This window comes from Lutra lutra, chromosome 12, assembly GCF_902655055.1.
Source record: "Lutra lutra chromosome 12, mLutLut1.2, whole genome shotgun sequence".
NCBI classification, from domain to species: domain Eukaryota; kingdom Metazoa; phylum Chordata; class Mammalia; order Carnivora; family Mustelidae; genus Lutra; species Lutra lutra.
This window is the reverse complement of record NC_062289.1, coordinates 36304978-36326906: the sequence shown is the minus strand read 5'-3', so window position 1 is coordinate 36326906 and position 21929 is coordinate 36304978. Positions and strand designations below refer to the sequence as shown.

Below are 21929 nucleotides of genomic sequence, written 5' to 3'. Positions count from 1 at the left end.
TCTCCCTGATATGAGGGATAGGAGATGCAACATGGGGGGTTAAGGGGGTAGGAGAAGAGTATTGGAAGAGTATATGGAATTGGGAGGGAGACAAACCATAAGTGACTCTTAATCTCACAAAACAAACTGAGGGTTGATGGGGGGAGGGGGGTTGGGAGGGGGGTGGGATTATGGACACTGGGGAACGTATGTGCTATGGTGAGTGCTGTGAAGTGTGTAAACCTGGTGATTCACAGACCTGTACCCCTGGGGATAAAAATATATGTTTATAAAAAATAAAATTAATAAAAAAAAATGTGAATCTTGGGGGCGCCTGGGTGGCTCAGTGGGTTAAGCCTCTGCCTTCGGCTCAGGTCATGATCTCAGGGTCCTAGGATTGAGCCCCATATCAGGGTCTCTGCTCAGCAGGGAGCCTGCTTCCCCCCACCCCCCGCCTGCCTCTCTGCCTACTTGTGATCTCTCTCTCTCTCTGTCTGTCAAATAAATAAATAAATAAATAAAATCTTAAAAAAAAAAAATGTGAATCTTGGGCCCTACCTCAGATCTACTGAATCAGTATCTGCTTTCTAACAAGATTCACAGGTGATTCCTATGTACATTACCATCTAGGAAACACTGAACTAGTGGTTCTAGAACTTTACTCCAAGCCTTACTTAGCTCCCTGACAGAGTAACGTTAGGTAAATTGTTAACCATTCTGTGTAGCAAATTTATTTGTAAAATGAGACTAATAATAGTACTTAATCGTTTTTTTCCTTTTGATGAGAATTAAGTACAATAGCTTTAAAACACTTAGACGTGCCCCCCAAGTAAAACCATCCACAGATACCTATTCCTGGTAATAGCATTTAATTTTGTATCTCTTTTTTAAATTTAATTTTAATTTTTAGTGTTCCAAGATTCATTGTTAATGCATCACACCCAGTGCTCCATGCAATACGTGCCCTCCTTAATACCCACCACCAGATTCACCATCCCCCCACCACCCCCAAAACCCTCAGTTTGTTTCTCAGAGTCCACAGTTTTTCATGGTTCGTCTCCCCCTCCAATTTATCCCAATTCACTTTTCCTTTCCTTCTCCTAAAAATCCATGTTATTCCTTATGCTCCACAAGTAAGTGAAACCATATGATAATTGACTTTCTCTGCTTGACTTATTTCACTCAGCATAATCTCCTTTAGTCCCATCCATGTTGATACAAAAGTTGGGTATTCATCCTTTCTGATGGCTGTGTAATATTTCATTGTATCTATGGACCATATCTCTTATAAGACAACTCTACTGAGGAGTCTGAAGAAGCAAGAGATGACAAACACAAAAATTATAAGAGCTGGAAGATGAATTGTATGAGGAAAATATAATACCACTGGATTACTTAGTTTGAAAAAGAAGAACAAGGGGTCTCTTAAACTCAGTTTACATTTCCACTTGGAAATGGATGGTTTTACACAGTAGCATAAATAGTTCAAGTAGACAAATAAAGTAATGTGAGAAAGGGAAGTATTATGTATATTGATATTGGTAGTTCATGGAGGTTTTAAATTTAATGACAAGAATGAAACTCTCCTGCTTGAAGATAGGACACAGAATGAGATGAGTCCTTCGTAAGGAGCTTTTATCCTGTCCTTCATGGCTACTAGGAGGCCCTACCAGCTTGATTTTTAGATCTGCTTCACAAAGCATTATACACACGACTTCACTTACTGGCCTTTCAGAGTCTAGAAAACTTGGTGTGTAGACAGTTTTCCGTGGTCTGTATTGTCCAAAATATGCCCTGTCTGAAACTGGGAATTTTTTATTTAATATTTTTTTTATTTGAGAGAGAGAGCAAGCAAGAAAGAGCACAAGCCAGGGGGAGAGGCAGAGGGAGAAGCAGACTCCCCACTGAGCAGGGAGCCCAATGTGGGGCTCCATCCCAGGGCCCGGGGATCATAACCTGAGCCCAAGGCTGACAGTTAACTAACTGAGCCACCCAGGTGCCCCAAAACTGGAAATATTCAAGTATTAATCATTGTTTACCTTAATAATGATTGGGAGAGGGGTCAGATAACAGCCTCCTTTTTCTACAGTTCTAGACTAGTTCCTGTAACTCAAGAAAGTCTGAATGATTTAAAGCAGCCTTCCAAATGGAGAAAATACTTCTCCTTTGGGTCTAGCTGAAACATGCGACCTTTAAACAAAAGATAAATTTTTAAGCGAGTTAGAAGCAAGAGAAACGCATGGCTTTCAATAGAACTGCTTTTGCAGCCTTGTCTTTAATGTCTACCATGAGTGCTTGTGTATGTGTGTTTAATATTAGAGTGTGATGTGAAAAGGAAACTCGAAAGAAATAAAAATTCTGGTCACTCTGGCACATTAATTGCCTGCTTTTTAGGATATCGCCATATGAACTTTTAATTGTAAGTAAGTGTCCTTCCCTTTTTTTTTTTAAAGATTTTATTTATTTATTTGACACAGAGAGAGAGAGATCACAAGTAGGCAGAGAGAGAGAGAGGAGGAAGCAGGCTCCCTGCTGAGCAGACAGCCCGATGTGGGGCTTGATCCCAGGACCCTGAGATCATGACCTGAACAGAAGGCAGAGGCTTTAACCCACTGAGCCACCCAGGCGCCCCAGTGTCCTTCCCTTTAAACCTCCAGTCTCATTGTTTGGTTGGTTTCCTGAAACCTCATGGTCTGCTGATCTGAGCAAAGACAAACTGTCAAGTATCTCGGTCCTAAGTCTGTTGCAGCCTCATCCTGTTTTGCAAATCTGCAGAAAGTAAGGTAGAAACTACGATGCTTAGACAACTAAAAAAGCTAGTTAATTACTCTAGTTAGATATCTTTCTGTGGCTCCTGTTTTTGTTGTTGTTTCCAGAAGAAACTGGGTGAGGCATTTGTCTTCTTTTGTAAATGTCCGGAATACTGAGTTTTCCCCTGTTAGTTTCAGAGGTTTGTTCCCCTCCCCAACTGATTACTATCATCAGGAAATTGAAAAACACTGTGGCCTTGCACTGAATTTGCCATAAATTTAATTAAAGGGAAAATTTCAGACTTGTATCAGTAGATTGTACTGTCGCACAGAACACAACTTAATAAAAGGGTATAAACATTGATGTGATGCTCTTATATAGCTCTGCTAATCAATTCATCTTGGTATCACTTTTTCTTTTACCAATAATCCATTTTTAATTGCATATATCGTCATTGAGTACCAAACTAGTTATATAATGAGCATCTTTACCTTAGCATGTTTATCTCAGACAACGTATACTTTTTTTGTGGAAGGGGGATAGAGGAAATGATTGTGAGGTGAGAAATACGACATGGTCAGAAACCATATTTGCTTTAAGATGGGAAAAATCTTTTTTTTTTTTTAAGATTTTATTTATTTGACAGAGAGAGAGAGAGATCACAAGTAGGCAGAGAGGCAGGCAGAGAGAGAGGAAGAAGCCGGCTCCCCACCGAGCAGAGACCCTGATGCGGGGCTCGATCCCAGAATCCTGAGATCATGACCTGAGCCGAAGGCAGAGGCTTAACCCACTGAGCCACCCAGGTGCCCAAGATGGGAAAATCTTATGAGATTAGGATGACTTAAAATTTTTAATGAATCTGTATTTTTTTTAGCCATCCTCTTGTCTAGTTTAAAGAATATATGGCCTATCTATGGTTTGTTTCAATTCCCAGCCCAAAATGAGCATGAAATTCAATAGACACCCCTTTACTTTGTTCATTTTTTTGAAGTGCCTGCTGTATACTAGAGAGATACCAAACTTACTATACTATGAATCCCAGGAGCACACAGTCCTCTTTAGGTGATAGAAATACCAAATAATTTTAGCTGTATACTATTTACCATACTAAAAGTGTTTGACTTTGCCTGGGGGTTCAGAGATGGAGCGAGAGATGGCATAAGGGTAAATTTGAAAGGATAAGCAGGAATTTTACATGTGGAAGGATCAGCAAAACATTCTAAGTAGAATACAGAGAACGTTCTATCTTTGAGTGTTACGTCATGTGTAGGTGTTCAGAGTGAAGGGAGTACCCACCGTAGTGAAAATCTTCATATTCCCTAGGAGTTTTGTGTCTAATGGATTGCATTAGAATTGGACCCTCATGGTCACCTGTTTTTGTCTCAGGGTGACCCTAAGTAAAACATCTCTTTTTGTCCAGAAGCTTCTCTCTTTGATGTGAAAAATAGTATAACTGCTGTCTACCAAAACAGTGGGGGAGATGGTGAATAACTAAGTAATGCCAGACTTGTGTCCTGGGAAGGGTCACCAGTAGCCTCCTCAGCTCTGCGTCTTTAACGGGCATGGCCTCTGCTGCTCTGGAACACAGTTGACAACATCTTTTTTATTGATTCCTTTTCCTTGGCCTGCCCTTTATATGTTGTTATATTGGCCTCCTTTTCTTCTCACATTGAGAAGACTTCTTTCTCCAGGTGGCTTTCCCTGGTTCCTCAAGTCACTTGTTTCCTTGGGGAGTGCTAGCATAATAGTACGACATAATGTTCTTACCATTATTTCCATCATTTGTTATTTTAAATACGTGTTTGATTACCTGCCTTTCTCCTGGATGATAAGCTCCCTGCAGGAGACAGTGTTGCTGGTGTTTATCACTATGTGTCTAGCATCTGGCACAGTCTCAAATGTTAATGTACTCAGTAAATGTGTTTGTTCAGTAAATATTTATTGAGTACGTATTATGTAGGCTAAGGAATTTGGCAATAAACAAAACATGAATATTCCTGCCCTGTGGAGCTTACTCGTTGAATGAAAAAACAAATGATCGGATCAATGAATGAAACCATACATTCCCTGGACAATGTTACACACTCTTGTGTTCAGCCACCATATAAAAAGTGATTGACTCTCAAATTCTCTATTTCTACTGAGACCTCTTCTTTGAATTCCAGGCTCAGGATTCCAAGGGTTCTTCATTAGCCATCTCGAGTAAATGCACCCCAAGCCTCTCCAACTCAGTGTGTCTAAAGCTTGCTCCCCCATCACCCAAACCTTTTCTTTATTGTGCATTCTCTGACTTGGTAAAGGGAACTGTACATCTAATCATACATCTTGTCAGCCAGTTTGTAGCTGACAGTGTCTTAAATTTCCCTTTGAAACCCCAGCCCCCCTAATTTCTGTCACTGTTCATTTCAGGTCCCTTGCATCTCTTGCTTAGACTGTTGTAGCAAGTTTCTAACTGGTTGCTTTAATTCTGGCCTTAAGTTTTCCAGTCCACCCTTCATATGCCTACCAAAGATATCTTTATAAAACACAAATTGGTTGTAAGACATCACTGAGTTATATAGAAATAAAATTTGATAACTTAATATAACATTCCAGATCTGGCCCCTATTTGCCTCTGCAGCCTCTTCACACATTCTGCTTACTTGTGACCGGTTAACCCTCCCTGCCTTGCTATTTGCAGTTCCCTTTGTGTGCATGTCAATTTCATCGCTCCGCGCCTTTGCTCCTGATCTTTCATCTGAGGGTCCGCCCCTATCCTGCCTCTTCAGTGCACCAGTATACTCCTTTTCCAAAATTCATTTTTGGGCTCATATCTGCTCAGCTCTGGAGTCTTTCCTTACTGCCCCCCTGCAATATTGTCAAAGTAACAACATACCCCCACTAAAAAAATTTAAAAAAAAAATCTCTATTGTATCCTGTGGCTAAATGCCTCTCCTAGAACTTTATCCTTATTTGTTTAAATCTCTTTCTCTCAGCCTCTTGACATAATTTTTTCACCTTTATTGAGACATATTTGACATAGAACATTGTGTAAGTTTAAAGTGTACAGCGTGATGATTTTGTATATGTATATATTGCAGAATGATAACCATAAGGTTAGTTTGCATATCTGTTACCTCCCTTATTTGTGTATGTGTGTGTTTGTATGTGCTGAGAACACTTAAGATCTATTCTTTTACCAGCTTTCAAGGATACCATACAGTACCTCTTATTAACTATAGTTTCTGTACTGTACATTAGATTCCCCAGAACTTACTCATACTGTAAGTTTGTATCCTTTGACCACTGTCACTCATTTCCCCCAACTCCCAGCCATTAGCAGCCACCAATCTACCTTCTGTTTTTATGAGTTCAGCTTTTTAGATTCCACATTATAAATTACTTCACTTCACATAATGTCCTCAAGTTTCATCTATATTATTGCAAATAGGAAGACTTCTTTCTTTTTTAAAGCTGAATAATATTCCTTTGTGTGTTTGTGTGTTTCACATTTTTAACACCATCTTTTGACGGACATTTAGGTTGCTTCCATGTCTTAGCTATTGTCAAGTAATACTATAATATAGTAATTACTGTAATACAGTAATACTGCAGTGACCATGAGGATGTAGATATCTCTTTTAAGATCATGACTTCATTTCCTTCAGATACATACCCAGAAATAAGATTGCTAAATCATATATAGTACTTCTATTTTTAATTTTGATGGGAACTTCCATAGTGTTTTTCATAGTGGCTATACCAATTTACATTCCCACCAACAGTGCACCAGGATTCACTTTTCTCTTTACCCTTGCTAACACTTTTTACCTCTTGTGCCCTTGATCTCTTTTCAGAAACTCTCTTGAACGTATGCTCTGTGCTTTGCACTATGCCAAGTGCTTTTCATTTATTAGCTTATTTATATTCATAGTTGCCCTGTGAGGTGAGGTAGGTATTATCATCTCCAGATGAGGATGTCACAGAAGTGACTTATCCAAAGTTACATTATTACTGAACGCCAGAAAGTAAGATTTGAGCCAAGAGTGTTAGGTGACACCAAAGCCTGTGCTCTAGTCACTCTACATTACTGCCTTTGTTAAGTGACTGGAAGAAAACTTGACAAGCTTTTTAAAAATACTCTTTTGCTACCCTGGATATGCCTATCTTTGGCTTAAAGGATAGGTTTCTGTTGGTATATCGTCAGAGCTTACTAACAGCTTGTCACCTGATTTAATGACCATGGATCCAAGGAGTTGTAGAGAGCTCTCAGCTGCCTGACCTGATGCTTCCAATTTTGCTTATTCCCACAGAACTTGTGGTGGAAGTAAAAAGACAAGAAGAGACTGAACAATAGTAGAATGAAGAAAACAAAAAAATACAACCAAAACAAAGTTTTTCTGCAACTAGTTATTATTCTATATTCAAATATATAGAAAAGTTGACCGAGTAGTACAGTGAACCACCATATATATGCTATGTCGATTTCACAGTTGTTGACATTTTGCTCTATTTGCTTCATGTCCTCTTATATATTTGCTTTTATTTTTATTACAAATTTACATAAATATATATCTGTATAAACATATAGATATGACTTAAATAAACTTAAATATATAAAAATTTATTTGCTAATTTTCTTCTGAGCCAAGTGTCATATGTCACCCTAAATACTTCACATTCATCTCCTAAGAATAAGAATATTTCTCTTTATGAACCACATTATAATACTTAACAAAATTAGCAGTAATTCCATTATATCAACTGTTGAGTCAATATTTCATTTTCCCTCATTGTCCCAAGAATATCTTTTATAGCTGTTTTCCGCTGAGTTATGGTCCAGTCATGGTCCATGGGTTGCATTTGGTTGTGTCTTCAATCTCTAACCTCCAACCCCCATGACATGGACTCATGTAGAGCTCAAAGAGCTTGAAGAGTACTTTGTGAAATCTCCCAAATTCTGGATTTGTCTGATTGGTTCTTTGTACTATAATTTGTTCCTTTGTCCTCATTTCTTTGAAATGGGAGTTAGGTTTACAGATTTGATTAAATTCAAATAAAACATTTAGCAAGAATATTTCATAGGCAATATTGCCTACTTTATATATTAGGAGGTACATGATTTTTTTTTTCACTATTAGTGATCTTAAATTAATTCACTTTGGGTAATGACTACCACATTTCACTCTGGTAGTCATATGAGTCAGTGCTCATATTGTTCCAGATTTGACTAATGAGAGTCTCTTCAGAGTTGCTTCTATTCCATTTTACAAGCCCCCATCTATTTCTCTTCACATACTTTTTTTGCAATATAGCATAGCAACATGTTTCAAGCTTGCTTTGTACTCTCCATACCCCAGAATGGAAATTAGCCATTTTTCCAAGGAGTTGTGGTTCCAGACAAGGAGAATTGTTGTGCTTTTTATTTGTTTTGTTTTTGTTTTTTAGTTTAACGATTCTCCCTTTTTTTCCTGCCATACAGACCTTCCTTCACTGAGTTCTGTATTAAATCAGGATTATTAACTATCAGATCCCAGTAAGGGATGGTGGGTGGGATGGGGTAAAGGAGTGGTCTTTGGTATGCCAGAGGAACGCTTCTAGCTTAAAGCAATCACTTCCTACTTTGGCAGCCTACTAGTAAAATATCCTGTCTCTGGTCCATCTCCCTCTACCTCTGATTTTTCTTTTTCTTTCTCCCTATCTCCCTACTTATTCTATGTTGACCTTTACTTGTATTTACCTATATAAAGGATTTTGGAGTTAAGGGTTTAAGCTTTGCAAAATGACCATTTCTGGCAGCCATTTCAGCTAATTAATTTGACGTTTAGGTTTTGATATGATCTTGCTTAATATTAATTTATACTTACTTATCTTAAGCAGGTTTCTTTTGCTGATGAGGCTGTGATGACTGCTGTTTCTTTCAGTTCTTAAATGGTGGTTGGCCAGATTACCTGTATGCTATATGTATTTTTTAAGATTTTATTTATTTGTCAGAGAGAGTACACAAGCTGTGAGAGCGGCAGGCAGAGGGCGAGGCAGAGGGAGAAATAGTCTCCCCACTGAGTAAGGAGCCCAAGGCAGGACTCAATACCAGGACCCTGGGATCATGACCTGAGCCGAAGGCAGACCCCAAGTGACTGAGACACCCAGGCGTCCCTGTATGTTAGATTCTTGTCAGTCATGGTTTGGGTGCACAACTTCCCTTAGATTGGATTTTCTACATCTGTTGCATTCTTTTCTGTCATTTGGCCAGGATTGAGTTTAATAGGTATTTTTTCTCTCACTGTACCCCCGCCCCCAAATCAGTGAAGATAGTATTTTACCCACATTTTCCTTACATAAATCTCTCTCTCCAGATTGGGGTGGGCAGTGAAGCCTCATTGTGTTAGGGACGAAGGAAAATTACTGGATTGTGTGGACATACATTTTGGATTTTCTAGGAAAAGGGGAGCGTTTCAAAATCTGGTGAATCAAGACAGATATAAAAAACTGATTAAGGATAGGACTGCCTGTTTTTATACTCTGCCACATAGCATGTGTTTAAATGAATTTGCCTATAATTTGTCTTCAAATGCTGACATTTAATTCTTAGGTTGTACACTTGTGCTGGCTTTTTCCAGAGTAAAATTCTTATTCTGTATCCCAGCTAATATGTTCATCTACTATAAACATTACTGCCTATGGTAACAGCCAAGCTAAAAAATTCTTTTTATATATATCCTAGCTGGCAGGAACTCTTGGGACCATCACACATCATTCTTGTCTTTTGAAGATTACTGACAAAAAGCATGGTGATGTAAAACCAGCCTGGTCTGACATAGATTGACTTTGAAATCATATTACCTTATACAGAACACTGTTCATTCTATTGTTATTGTTTATAAGATACTGAGTATTCAACAAGCTTTTCTAATTAATGTATTCTTTAAACTTAGTAACCTACCCTTTTATTAGAACCGTTCCTCTTCTATAAGCTGTCTCTGGCTCCTTTTTTTGTTAAAGGTTAATAATGAGAATAATGAAGCAATTGGTTATTTATGCAGTCATGATTGGCAAAAGTTATTAGAATAGGAACCTGCCCAGAGGCGATGATTAGGTTATGAAAATGTTAAGGAATACTGAAACCAGTCACCATTTTTGACATTTACGAAATACTGTTCCCACCCTTAATCATGATGACCTGTTATAAAAGAATTTATACAGAATAATCTCATTGGACAGTAATTTCTATACCAACAGCATACATTATTTAGTGCAAAGGGGGAGATTTGGAAATGATCTCAGAGAAAATTGGGCCTGGGGAGGAAATTACCACAATGAGAAGAAACAGAACTCTCTCTTGGGTGGAACTGTCTCCCACACACCTGATCTACAAAGTTAGGAGACCTTTCCAATTAGCATCTTCATCTTGAGCACTTTGCAAGTTTGAGGAGCTATAGAGGAGGATATCTCTAGTTAGGCTGCTGTGTTCTTCATATTAGACTATGAAAAATGTAGAGAGATATATGGGCAGAAAATTTCCTGATGATGGTTTTATTAATGAAACACTGACTTAATTGACATTATAGAAAAACAAAATAAGACAAAAACCTAATCATAATTCCTTTATGTTTAGTATGGTTAGAACTTTCTTTGTAGATTAGGCACTAATTTTTACCACAGCACTATTATCACTTCTACTCTGCATTTTTTATAGCAGTTTTATTAAGATAGAGTACATACAATAAGATTTGCCCTTTTGAAGTGTGCAGTTCAATCTATGACCATACCACCCTGAATGCACCTAGTCTGGTCTGAAGTGTGAAATTCATTGGTTTTGAGAATATTCCCAAAGCTGTGTGAACACAACTGTCTAATTCCAAAACATATACATTACCTACCCCACAGAACCAGTACCCATCAGCAGTTGCTCCCTCTTCTCCCTCGCCCACCCCAGCTGCTAGCAAACACTAATGTACCCTCTGTCTATATGGATTTGCCTATTCTGGACATTTTTTCCCTTCAGCTTTTCTCATGTAATATCTACTTCAGAAAATTGGAGAAGAGGACAGAAGGTGAACATGGATGAATTAAAAAAATAAAATGTGATCTTGTATACTTAAAACCGAGTATTCTTTCCCCTAGTTCATTAGAATAGGTATTTAAAACAACGGCAAAACCCCCATATCTTTATATACATAAAATCATACAATATGTGGCCTTTCATGTCTGTCTTCATTAGCATAATGTACTCAAAGTTCATCCATATTGTAGCATGTAGCAATACTTTGTTTCCTTTTATTTTCCTTTTATGGCTGAAGAGTATTCTATTGTATAGATATACCACATTTAGTTTATCTATTAACACTTGATGACATTTGAGTTGTTTTCACTTCTTCACTATTATGAAGAATGCTGCCCTGAATATTCATGTACAGGTTTTTGTATGGACTTCTGTCTTTTATTCTCTTGTGTTTATACCTAAATGTGTAATTGCTGAGTCATACGTAACTCAATGCCTAACTTTTGAGGGGACTGCTAAATTATTTTCCAAAACAGCAGTGCCATGTTACATTCCCATTAGCAATATAAGAGGGTTGTAATTTTTCTACATCCTTGTCAAAGCTTTTTATTGTCAGTCTTTTTGATGACAACCATCCTGGTAGATGCAAAGTGGTATCTCATATTGTGGTCTTGATTTGCATTTTCCTAATGTTTAATGATATTGGGCATATTTTCTTGTGCTGCTTGGACATTTGTATATCTTGAGAAATGTCTATTCAAGTTCATTGCCCATTTTTAATTACATTAAGTAGTTCCTTACTGTTGAACCGTACAAGGTCCTTATATATTCTGAATACCAGTCTCTTACCATCTCTATGATTGGCAAATATTTTCTCTCACTCTGGAGGTTGTTTTTTCAATTTCTTAATAGTGTCCTTTGAACCAAAAGTAGGTTTTTTGTTTTATTTTTAAAGTTTTGAAGTCCAATTTCTATATTTATTCTTTGGTTTCTGTGTTTTCAGGTGACCATTGCCTAATCCAAGGTTACAAAGATTTACTTTTATGAGTTTTACAGTTTTAGCTCTTATGTTTAGGTTACTGATCCATTTTCAGTTAGTTTTAGTGTATGGTGTGAGATAGGAGTCTAAATTCATTCTTTTGCATGTTTGTTTTTATTCATTTACATGAAAAGATTTCAGAGAGAAATTTCTGTTCAAATGAGATGGCCGTTGCTACTCTCTTTGTGAATTATTGTTTTCATGATTTTTTTTTTGGTAGATATATGTACTGTGTTCATCTACTTGTGCTCTCACCAAATACGGTTGCATTTTTGTCTCTCCTTTGTTTACTGGAATCTGAAAAGCAGTACTGATAGATACAGGTTGAATCAGCTTATTCGTTTTTTCCCTTAATTTGCAATCTCACCTCTTCAGCTACAGTATAGAGAATGCCAAGAACTTCTAAGTCTCTATCAGAAATATCTATCAGAACAGCAAGAGAAGCTCACCATGTCTCTCTCAGAACTTGGTGCTGCTAGAATGCAGGAACAACAGGTAAGCATCTTTATTCTTACCTTTTCTTGACTTTAATGGATTAGCAAGATGTCAGAAGAAGCATTTGCCTTTACTTTGAGTCACAGAATATAACATTGTCTTAAAGCATGTAAGTATATCATGTGATTGAATTGTGTCATTTACTTTTTTTTTTTTTTTCATCTCCTGTTCCTGGGGCCCAAAGGTCAGGAATGATTACTTGAAGCAGGCTGTGGGTCAGTGAGAAAGCTCCTAGTTGTCTGAAACCACAGCAGAAATGGTAAAGAAAACTCACTACCCTGTTGCTTAATGAAGAAGATCACGTGGGCTATTTGCTACCCATTGTCCTTATGGAAAACACTAATGAGCCTTTCCTAACTCACGTTTACATTTTTAGAATAATAAAGTGACTTGGTGCCTTCTAAAATCTTTAATTGGAGAAAACTGAAATATTTTGCATGATTTTATATTTGTATGTATATATTAATCACATAAGTATGTATGAGAGTCTTCATATATAACATCTACATACATATGATTAAATGGTATATATTGTATAATTAAATGTTCAGAACCCTGCCAGTGGTAATGTGAAACAAGCTCTAAAAACTTACTTCTTGCCCTCTAGCAAGTGATACTTTGTATCTTTTTCATATCCAAATGAGTTTAAATCTTCAAATGGATGAGAATAGTAAGTGTTATATACTAAAACATTGTAGAAGAAACTGTGCAGTAGGGCGTAAGCCATTCATATTAAAGCCTGGCTTATGTGCTAACATGTTATCTCCCCCTTGTGAATAATATCAGGTCCTGTGAATGGTTTTTTGCAACGCTTCTAAAGAACATCATTGCTGTTTAGCCTAGAGACCACTACCTCAGATAAGTTAAGAATTTGGGCCAAGAAAACTTCAGTTTTGAACTTGAAGTTTAGACTCATAGAAAGGTTAAGATAATAAATAATAATTTTGCTGGAATGTTATGTAGCTCAGACTTATAACATATCCTTGTTGAAGTCACAACATTGATAAGAAGCGGCCTCACCTGGCTGGTTTGGTCAGTAGAGCATGCAGCTCTTGATCTCGGGGTGGTGAGTTCAAGCAAAAAATGGCCAAAGTATGAATGGCTTATTTGTATCCTAACTTGAAATCGTTTCTTTTGTTCTGTTTTCTGAAAAACCTAGATGAGGCAGAGGATGGTGGCAGCTAATCTTGATGGTTTGGCTGGATTTTCCCTGCCACTTTGAAAGCAGGGCAGGCAGTTTTTAAGGTGGTCCTTCTGTGTTGTTCTCCGGTAGGTCGGAGAAAATTGTACCACAAAGATCAGATTTCTGACCTTTATTCTTGTATTGCCACTCCTTCCCTCTGTATGACAAAGGTGTGTTGGGGGCACAAAAATGAAGGGCAGCCCATTTTTCAAGAATGTTGGAGGGGAGGAAGAGGGTTTTTCAGTTGCCAGTGTAGAGCCTTAGGACCTTAAAGATAGAGACTGAGAGTCAAGGAATAATCATAAGACAGCTCTGAAGACATCCAGGGGCCTCGAAAGACTTCTAGATAAGTAAGCCTCACTCTTTTTTTTTTTTTTTAATCTACTTCTGCAATTGGGGGGAATCAAACTTTCTCGGCATTAATGTTTTATGTTTAAGTTAGTGATTTTTAGAGGTTTCACTGAGACCCATCATAATTAACACTGACTAACCTTAACTTTGAAGAATAAAACTAAAAAAATCACTAATGATGGAATGAAGATGTTGGCCAAATACATGGAGAGAGCACTCTCAAAAATAAAACAAAAAAAAAGATACTTTTTAATTTTCATTTTGACTTAGTCATGAGAAAATTTTAAAGCCATGTTTTCGGGACGTGCCTGATAGTCAAGTCATTATGTCTTATGTGCAATGAAAATGAAATTCAAGTCACTTATGGGCTCTGCCATTTGAATTTAGAGAGGGAATATAAGTTTCTTTTTGAATGCCAACTGGAGATTGTCATCTTGCCTCCTATGTAATCTGTTTTGTTGTGACAGACTTCTTTTACCTGAACAAAGGTAAACACCTTCTCATTTCCTTTCATAGGAATTGGGTAAGTTTGGTCAACAAGTTTGTTTTATGTCAGGAAGTAATAACTCTGCTCCTGAATGAGGATGTCAGGTAAATATTAAATTTTATTTGTTCTCAAAATAAAGTATTTTTTAAATTTAACTGATGTTCAGATTTTATGATGGAGATGGCAGCAGTTCATTTTTCATGAGGCATTTATTTGACTTTAAGAGACTTTCTGTTTCTTCTTTGCATTGTTGGCATCTGGCTCAAATTGCATGTAAATTTTGCTTATAGTTTAATTAAATCCACAGTGCTCCAGAAGAATGCCCTACCGTATGATTTTCTTCTTTGACTTCTGCCATTTCCTTGAAACTACTCCATTTACAAGGTGAATGTTTTCCTTGTTTCTCCCTCATCCTCTTTCTTGCTATGCCTCAAAGGTAAATTTTCTCATTTATTTAGCCTGGATTCATTGTGGATTCTAGAAATATTTTTCACTTGTTCTATTTAGATTAAATATTTCATCGATGTGTTTCATTTCTTCATTTCCCTATCTTAAAAAGTAATTCTTACCCATAATATAACCATGGTCTTGGATATGGGAGGATCTAGTAACTATAGTTCTTTCCAATGTACATTTTAGAGTATAGCTTTTCTTATCACAGTTGAGTAGTGTTATTTCTCTTTTGTGAATCTGAACTTAATGTTACCTCAAACTATGATGCTTATAACTTCTACTTTAGTCTTGATAGGCTCTACCACTTTAGAAATGTTACAGTATTTCTGAAGTATTCTTTATATGAAGAGAAAGCCTAGGTAGCATTTTGAGTAGCTTCTCCCACTGTCACTCAAAAATGTTGGTATGTAAGCCTACCTAATTGTTTTTCTTACCTCTTCATTTTTTTTGTCAAGAAGATATAAAAAGGAAGATTTGGAATCTTCTTGAGATTTCCCCTTTTCTAGAAATTGGACAAAATCATTATTACTTTTCAGCCATGGGCAGTAGATATTAATGAATCTCTGCTGTTCTGATCTGGTAAAAGGCCTTTTATAGAAACTTTTCCATCTTGTTCATAATTACTTGTTCCATGTTTCTTAATTTGGGTCTGGGTCATGGATTGAACAGAATTTGAAAAATACTAAAGATAAATCATTGCTGAGTGTATGTTTAATGTTTCTCAGTGGTTTCTACTACCGTTGTCTCCATAGTTTTGTAAAAAGAGTTTTTGTTGTGCTTAGGGCCACAGTACCTTAGGACTACTTCCTATTTGTGATTACTTTCATCTATTTTTTTGGCTAAATTTTTCTTGTTGTTGTTTAACTACCATATGTAGTCATGTGGCAGTTGAGTTCCTTACCATTTTAATTCTAATTTTATTCATTTTAATGAGTTTTTAATGTGTAATATTTATTTTATTTCCACCTAGTACTAAGCTACCTTTAAATTTGTTATAAGACGCCCAAATTTTATTGGCAGTCCAGAAGTTTCACCAAACTTCTGACAAACCAAATCAAAGAAAAAGTCATGCTTTTTGGATATCTATAACAGAATGTCTGCCTCAATGTACTAAGCTCCTTACAGAATAAAAGATCTATAGAGATAACAAGAATATGATTAACAGCTGACTTCTTATCAGAAACAGTGGAGGAAAGAGGCAGTAGGTTGGCATAGATAGACAAAGAGCTAAAGAGGGCGGAGTGAGGGGTGCTGGGGAACAACCTAGCAGTCAAGGAAAGCTATCCTTCAAAAGTGAAGATGAGATACAGACAGTCCTAAATTAAAAAAGACTGAGAGAGCTGATTGCTAGCTTACCTGCCTTACAATATATACTAATAGAAGTTTGTTCGTATGAAAAGAAATGACATAAAATGGTGATTCAAATTCACTGAGAAATAGAGCACTGGTGAAAGTAATTATATATCCTTCTTTTCCTAAATAGCTTAAAAGATACCTGAATAAAACAATAATTATAAAACTGTATCACTGAGTTTAAAAGATATAAAGATGGTATGTGTGTGTATTTGCACAAGGGGAAGAGAGTAGAAGAGAGCTATATTGGAGAAAGTTTTCTGTTACTGGGATAAAACTCTTTATTCATAAATAATATGATCTTGTATGTAGAAAATCTTACAGAATCAGAAAAGAACCTGATAGAGCTAATGAATGAGTTCAGCAAGGTTGCAGGATACAAGATCAATAGGCAAAAATAAATTTTTTATCTCTTTACTACCAATGAACAACTTAAAAAATGGATATATATTTAATAAAAGCAGTGTAAGACTTAAACACTAAAAACAACAAAACATTGCTGAGAGAAATTAAAGATCTAAATAAATGGTATTCCATGTTTATGGATTGCAAGACTGAAGGCTGTTAAAGTGTTAGTTCTTTCCAAGTTAATCTGTAGATTCATTGCAGTTTCTATCAGCTTTCCAGCAGATTTTGATAATTTGGTTTTTGCAAAAATTGATAAGGTGATAAAATTTATATGGAATTACAAGGGAATAAGAATAGCTGAAAACAATTTTGAGGAAGAAGAGCAAATTTGAAGATTATTCTTTCCAATTTCAAAATTTACTCTAAAGCTACAGTATAATAAAAATTTAACCTAACTCACATGACTTTTCCCCCTTGCCAAAATCACACAACCACAAGGAATGTATTCTGTCAACAACCTGTAAGAGTTGGAAGCAGGTTGTTCTCAAGATATTCCAGATTAGAGCCCAGTCCAGCTGACATCTTCCAGTCTTACGAGAAACCAAGCAGAGAACCTAACCAAGCCTGCCTGGACTTCTGACTTACAAAACTATGAACTAATGAATTTGTGGTTTATTTTAAACCACTGCATTTGTGGCAATTAGTTATGCAGAAATAGAAAACAAGACATACAGTATTCACGATAGTATGGTTCATGCCATCTATATCATGGGCATATAGATCAATGCAACAGAACTATGAATTCAGAAATAAACTCTAGCAATTATGGTAAATGATTTTCAACAAAGATGCTCATGCAGTTCATTGGGAAAAAAATGTTTTCAGCAGGCATTGATAGGACAATTGGACACTTACAGAAAAGATAAATTTAGACTCTTCATACCATCCACAAAATTTTTTTTTAACCATCCACAAAGACTAACTTCAACATTATTCCAACATTAAGAAAACCTTTTTTTGAAACCTAACTTCAGATACTAATTTTTTTCAGTACCAGTTTTGTTTTCTTTAAGTGCAGTGCTCTTTTATGTATATTGCAGTAACCATCTGAACTTAAACACTGATCACAATATATCATTGAGTCTTATATAATTAATAGTAACCACAAGTACTGCCTTTAAATAAGGATAAAAGTATTATTCTATGGTATATGTAAGACTTATACACTGAAAACAACAAAACATTGCTGAGAGAAATTAAAGATCTAAATAAAGATCTAGATAAAATTCTTAATAAGAAAGAAAAAAATCTAGTGGATGTTCTGAGATTCCAGTAACTGCAAAACTCAAGAGATTCCAGAACAGGGCCTGGAGCTTTGCTCTTCAGAACCATATTAAGACCATTTCAAAATGCCTGGGTGTCTTGCTGCTAAATTCAGTGTGCTTATAGGTTTGTTTCCCAAATCCACTCTAAAAGCTGAACCTTGGGGTGCCTGGGTGGCTCAGTGGTTTAAAGCCTCTGCCTTCGGCTCAGGTCATGATCCCAGAGTCCTGGGATCGAGCCAGGCATCCGGCTCTCTGCTCAGCAGGGATCCTGCTCTCCCCCCATCCCCTACCTGCCTCTCTGCCTACTTGTGATCTCTGTCTGTCAAATAAATAAATTAAATCTTTAAAAAAAAATAAAAATAAAAGCTGTAACCTTAAGAAATAATGCTAATCAATAAAATATATACTTTTAATAGCCAAGGAAAAAGAGTAAAAAATGCTTGACAGGTTGGTGCACTTAATAAATCTGTTACTGTATCAGACATGTTGCAAAGATTTTCTCTTTTAGGGGGAATTAATATTAAAGTGTGGTCCATTTGTATGAATCATAATGATAATGAAGGTCCTCAAGTCCCAGCAAACTTTGTTGACTGGTGGCATACTGTGCATGAATTTTGAATCGTAAGATGACTGCCTATTAAATTTCTTTGCCACCATGAATTGTGAGGATTGGGCTAAGGCAAACAATTAGAAGGGTAGTTATTTATCTCCCACCACCACCACCTAATCAAATACATTTTTAAGCCCAGTCCATGGGATTTTGGCTTGTCTACTCTTCTGATGTCCTTTACCCAAAAAGTAAAGTTAAAATGTGGCAGAATTTAAAATATTATTGTAAAAAAACCAGGTAATATAAAGAATATGCCTGAGAGAGAGGAGGGAGAGACAGAGACCAGAGAACGTAATGCTTTATCAAAATGCAGAAAAATTTGCTGAAATGTAAGTTAGGAGAACTCCAATAAAGAACATGAGAAGTCTGAATACTTGGTAACATTTACTAACTCTGACTCACTGCATGTTACTGATCTTTTAAAGAGTAAGTTATATTACTTTAGGAAATTATAACTCAAAGCATAGAGTAAAGGCAAACCTATAGACAGTAAAAAGATCAATGATTGCCTGGGGTCAGTGGGAGGGGAGAAATAAATAGGTAGAGCATTTCTCAAAGCCCATGGAACTCTATAACACAGAGACACAAAGAGTAAATCCTAATGTAAACTATGGATTTTGTGAACTTCAGGTATGCATCAGTATTGATTAATCAGTTGTGACAAACTACACTTACAGAAGATGTTAAAAATCAGGGAAACATGAGGTAAAGAGAGGCTGTATATCTTGTCTGTCTAAAAATTTTTAAATCTACTTTTCAATTTAAAATGCGTTAAAAAGTCTATTAATGTAAAAAAAAAATACAACGAAAATAAAATGCAGGGTATAATACACTCTAAAGTTGTTACCAAAATTTGTTTACTATTCTTAATGAACTATGTTCTCCTGGCTGTTGGCTGGATGTCACAAGTTACTTAACTGGAGAGCAAGCATAGCCATCTAGTATCTGTATTTTTAAGCTTAATTTTATTTTTCATATTTAATACATGTAACAAGATTTAATCCATGCAACAAGACTGTGAGATAATCCTTCTTTGAAAGTAGTGTATTATCTCTTCTTTCTAACAAATATCCACAAAATTTAATGGCTTAAAATACACATTTATTTTCTCACAGTTTCTGTGGGTCAGAAATTCAGTCAAGTCTTAGGTGGTTCTTAGGTGGTCTCTTGCAGGCTGCAATGAAGGTGTTGACAGAGGCTGTGTTCTTATGTGAAGGCTTGACCAAGGAGGGGTAGAATCTGCTTCCATGCGCATCACATAGTGGTTGGCAGAAGTCAGTTTCTTACGGGTTTTTGGACTGTAGGCCTCCGAGCTGGCTAATGGCTGGAGGCTACCCTCAGTTCCTTGCTATGTATACCTCTCCAGGGTGGCTCCTTGTTTCATCAAAATGTACAAGCCAAGAAGGTGATAGAGTCTACTAATGAGACAGAAGTTGCCGTTTTATGTACCCTAATAGAAGGAGTGATCTTTCATCACTTTTGCTATATTAGAGGCAAGTCATAGGTCCTGGTACACATAAAAGGAGACGATCACACACAAGAGCAAGAATCCCAGGAAACAGGGATCACTGGGTTCATCTGAGAAGCTGCTTGCCATAGTCAAGAAGTTAAGCAGGTTGTATACCACAGCGGTATTTGAGTATCTGTCTGGAAATTTATTAAACTCTTGGGGCATATTTCTCTAGGTAGGATTCTAGATTGTTTTGTGAAAGTTTATATCTTTATTTTCAGTTGTCTATAGTCTTGATTTTTCTCCTACTTAAATATATGAATTTTGTGCTAGAGAAGTCATGGTGGCTGTCCAATCTGCAGAATGGATTATCTTTACTAGTTCTTAAATATTTTACTTTTCAGTATATTTTCCCCATTATCTCATTTATTATGGCCTTTTTGTCATTTATTCGAACACTTATACTAATTACCATAGACCATTTTCTACCAATTTGAGAGAAAAGATCAGTTTCTATACACCCCATTGAAAGTCATGCATACCTAACTCAGATCTTCAAATAAGGCTAATTGAATAATAATAAATAAATATTTGGGGAAATACTGTATGTCTCATAATCACTGAAAACCAAATCAACATGAAAGACATATATTTACTATTGTCTAAATGTTAATTTTTTCAAATCAAATTATTTGATAATTGGTACTGAGTGCAGTCCTTCACATACTTGAATATTCCACAAGTATTTTTCAAACCAGAAAGTCTATTTTTCAGTGCAAACTAGACACCAGTACTTGACTATTGACTTTAATAGGTTTTCTACTAGTTGGTTGCAAATTCAAAATTAAATCTGAAAAATATTTAAACTGATAATACAGTATCAACAACATTGAACTTTGTATGTTCTCTACATTAGATATGATTGGTATACATGGACAAAATATGTTGAACAACTTAGGTTATGGTCACTTTTTGTGAAGTCAATGTTGTTTGCCCTTGTATCTGACTATTTTGATATTTTTTTCTCAGCCCTACATCTCAGAATGCTATTTTGTTTATTTCAAGTGGCTCAAAGAGTGTGCCAGCTGTCATAGGTCATCATGTAATAGGAAAGGGAATCTAATACTAAACAGATTGTCTATTACATGATTCCATGTAATAGGAATGAGGTATCTAAAATAGTGAAATTCTTGTAAACAAAGTAAAATGGTGGATGTGCTGGGGGAGAGGAGGAAATCAGGTAGTTAGTTTTCAATGGATATAGAGTTTTACTTTTGCAAGATGAAAAAGTTTTAGAGTTCTGTTATACAATAATGTATATGACTAAAACTAGTGTATTTTATCTTTAGAAGTGGTTAAGATGGTTTGATTTTGTCTGTGACTTTGACCACAATTAAAAATAAATAGATTGTGTCAGCCCAGGAATGAATGAATTTTTACTCATGAAACAGAAAGTCTTGATCTGGAACCAGGTCTATTGACTTCAGTATATAAGCAGTCACAATAGTCATACTTGATTTTATAGAGGTAGCAACATCCTGCTCATATAACAAGTCTAAGTGCAGAAGAGAGAATTGGCCTACTTTTTATTATTACATTGATATTAGACTACCATCCATCTATTCTCTTTCTAAGCTAGGCTTTTTATCAAGGGCCAAGGTACCAGCTGGGAGAATTCCTAAACACCCTTTTCCCCCATTTTGGATGGGATTACTGACATTCATATATCAAGTATCACTGATAAAGGTAATTCATAGCACCCTCCAAGTAAATATAGTATCTCAGAAAATATAATACCTCTCTTATTTACGGAGTCAGACTTTCTCATAACTTCTCTTCCTTCAAGCGCCTGCTAACTAAGATAAACTTCAAACACTCTTGTTACCCGATTTTTAGTCTTTTTTTACTCAACGAACATTAAATTATTTCTTCCCTTAACTTTTATTTGAACCCTTGCTAGCCTGTTTGCTGCTGCTTTCAAATTAATATGGTTTTGAGCCTTAGCATATTATTTGATTGGTTAATTCTGTCATTATAATAATAACACTCATTATCTGATTGAAATTTTAAAGTTCATGTCAATGTGTAAAGATTAATTTTCTCAAATGGGAGAAAGAAAAGTGG

General features: G+C 36.1%; 1 protein-coding gene across 8 annotated transcripts in view; it reads left to right on the top strand.

Moving 5' to 3' along the window:
• Nucleotides 1-21929, top strand: part of KIAA1328 (KIAA1328 ortholog) — a 321215-nt gene that overhangs the window by 112131 nt on the left and 187155 nt on the right. For all 8 annotated transcript variants that reach the window (XM_047697425.1, XM_047697424.1, XM_047697431.1 and 5 more), the window contains one exon: nt 12118-12245. In XM_047697425.1, coding sequence (XP_047553381.1) covers nt 12118-12245 — 128 coding nt within the window. The remainder of the gene's footprint in view (nt 1-12117; nt 12246-21929) is intronic.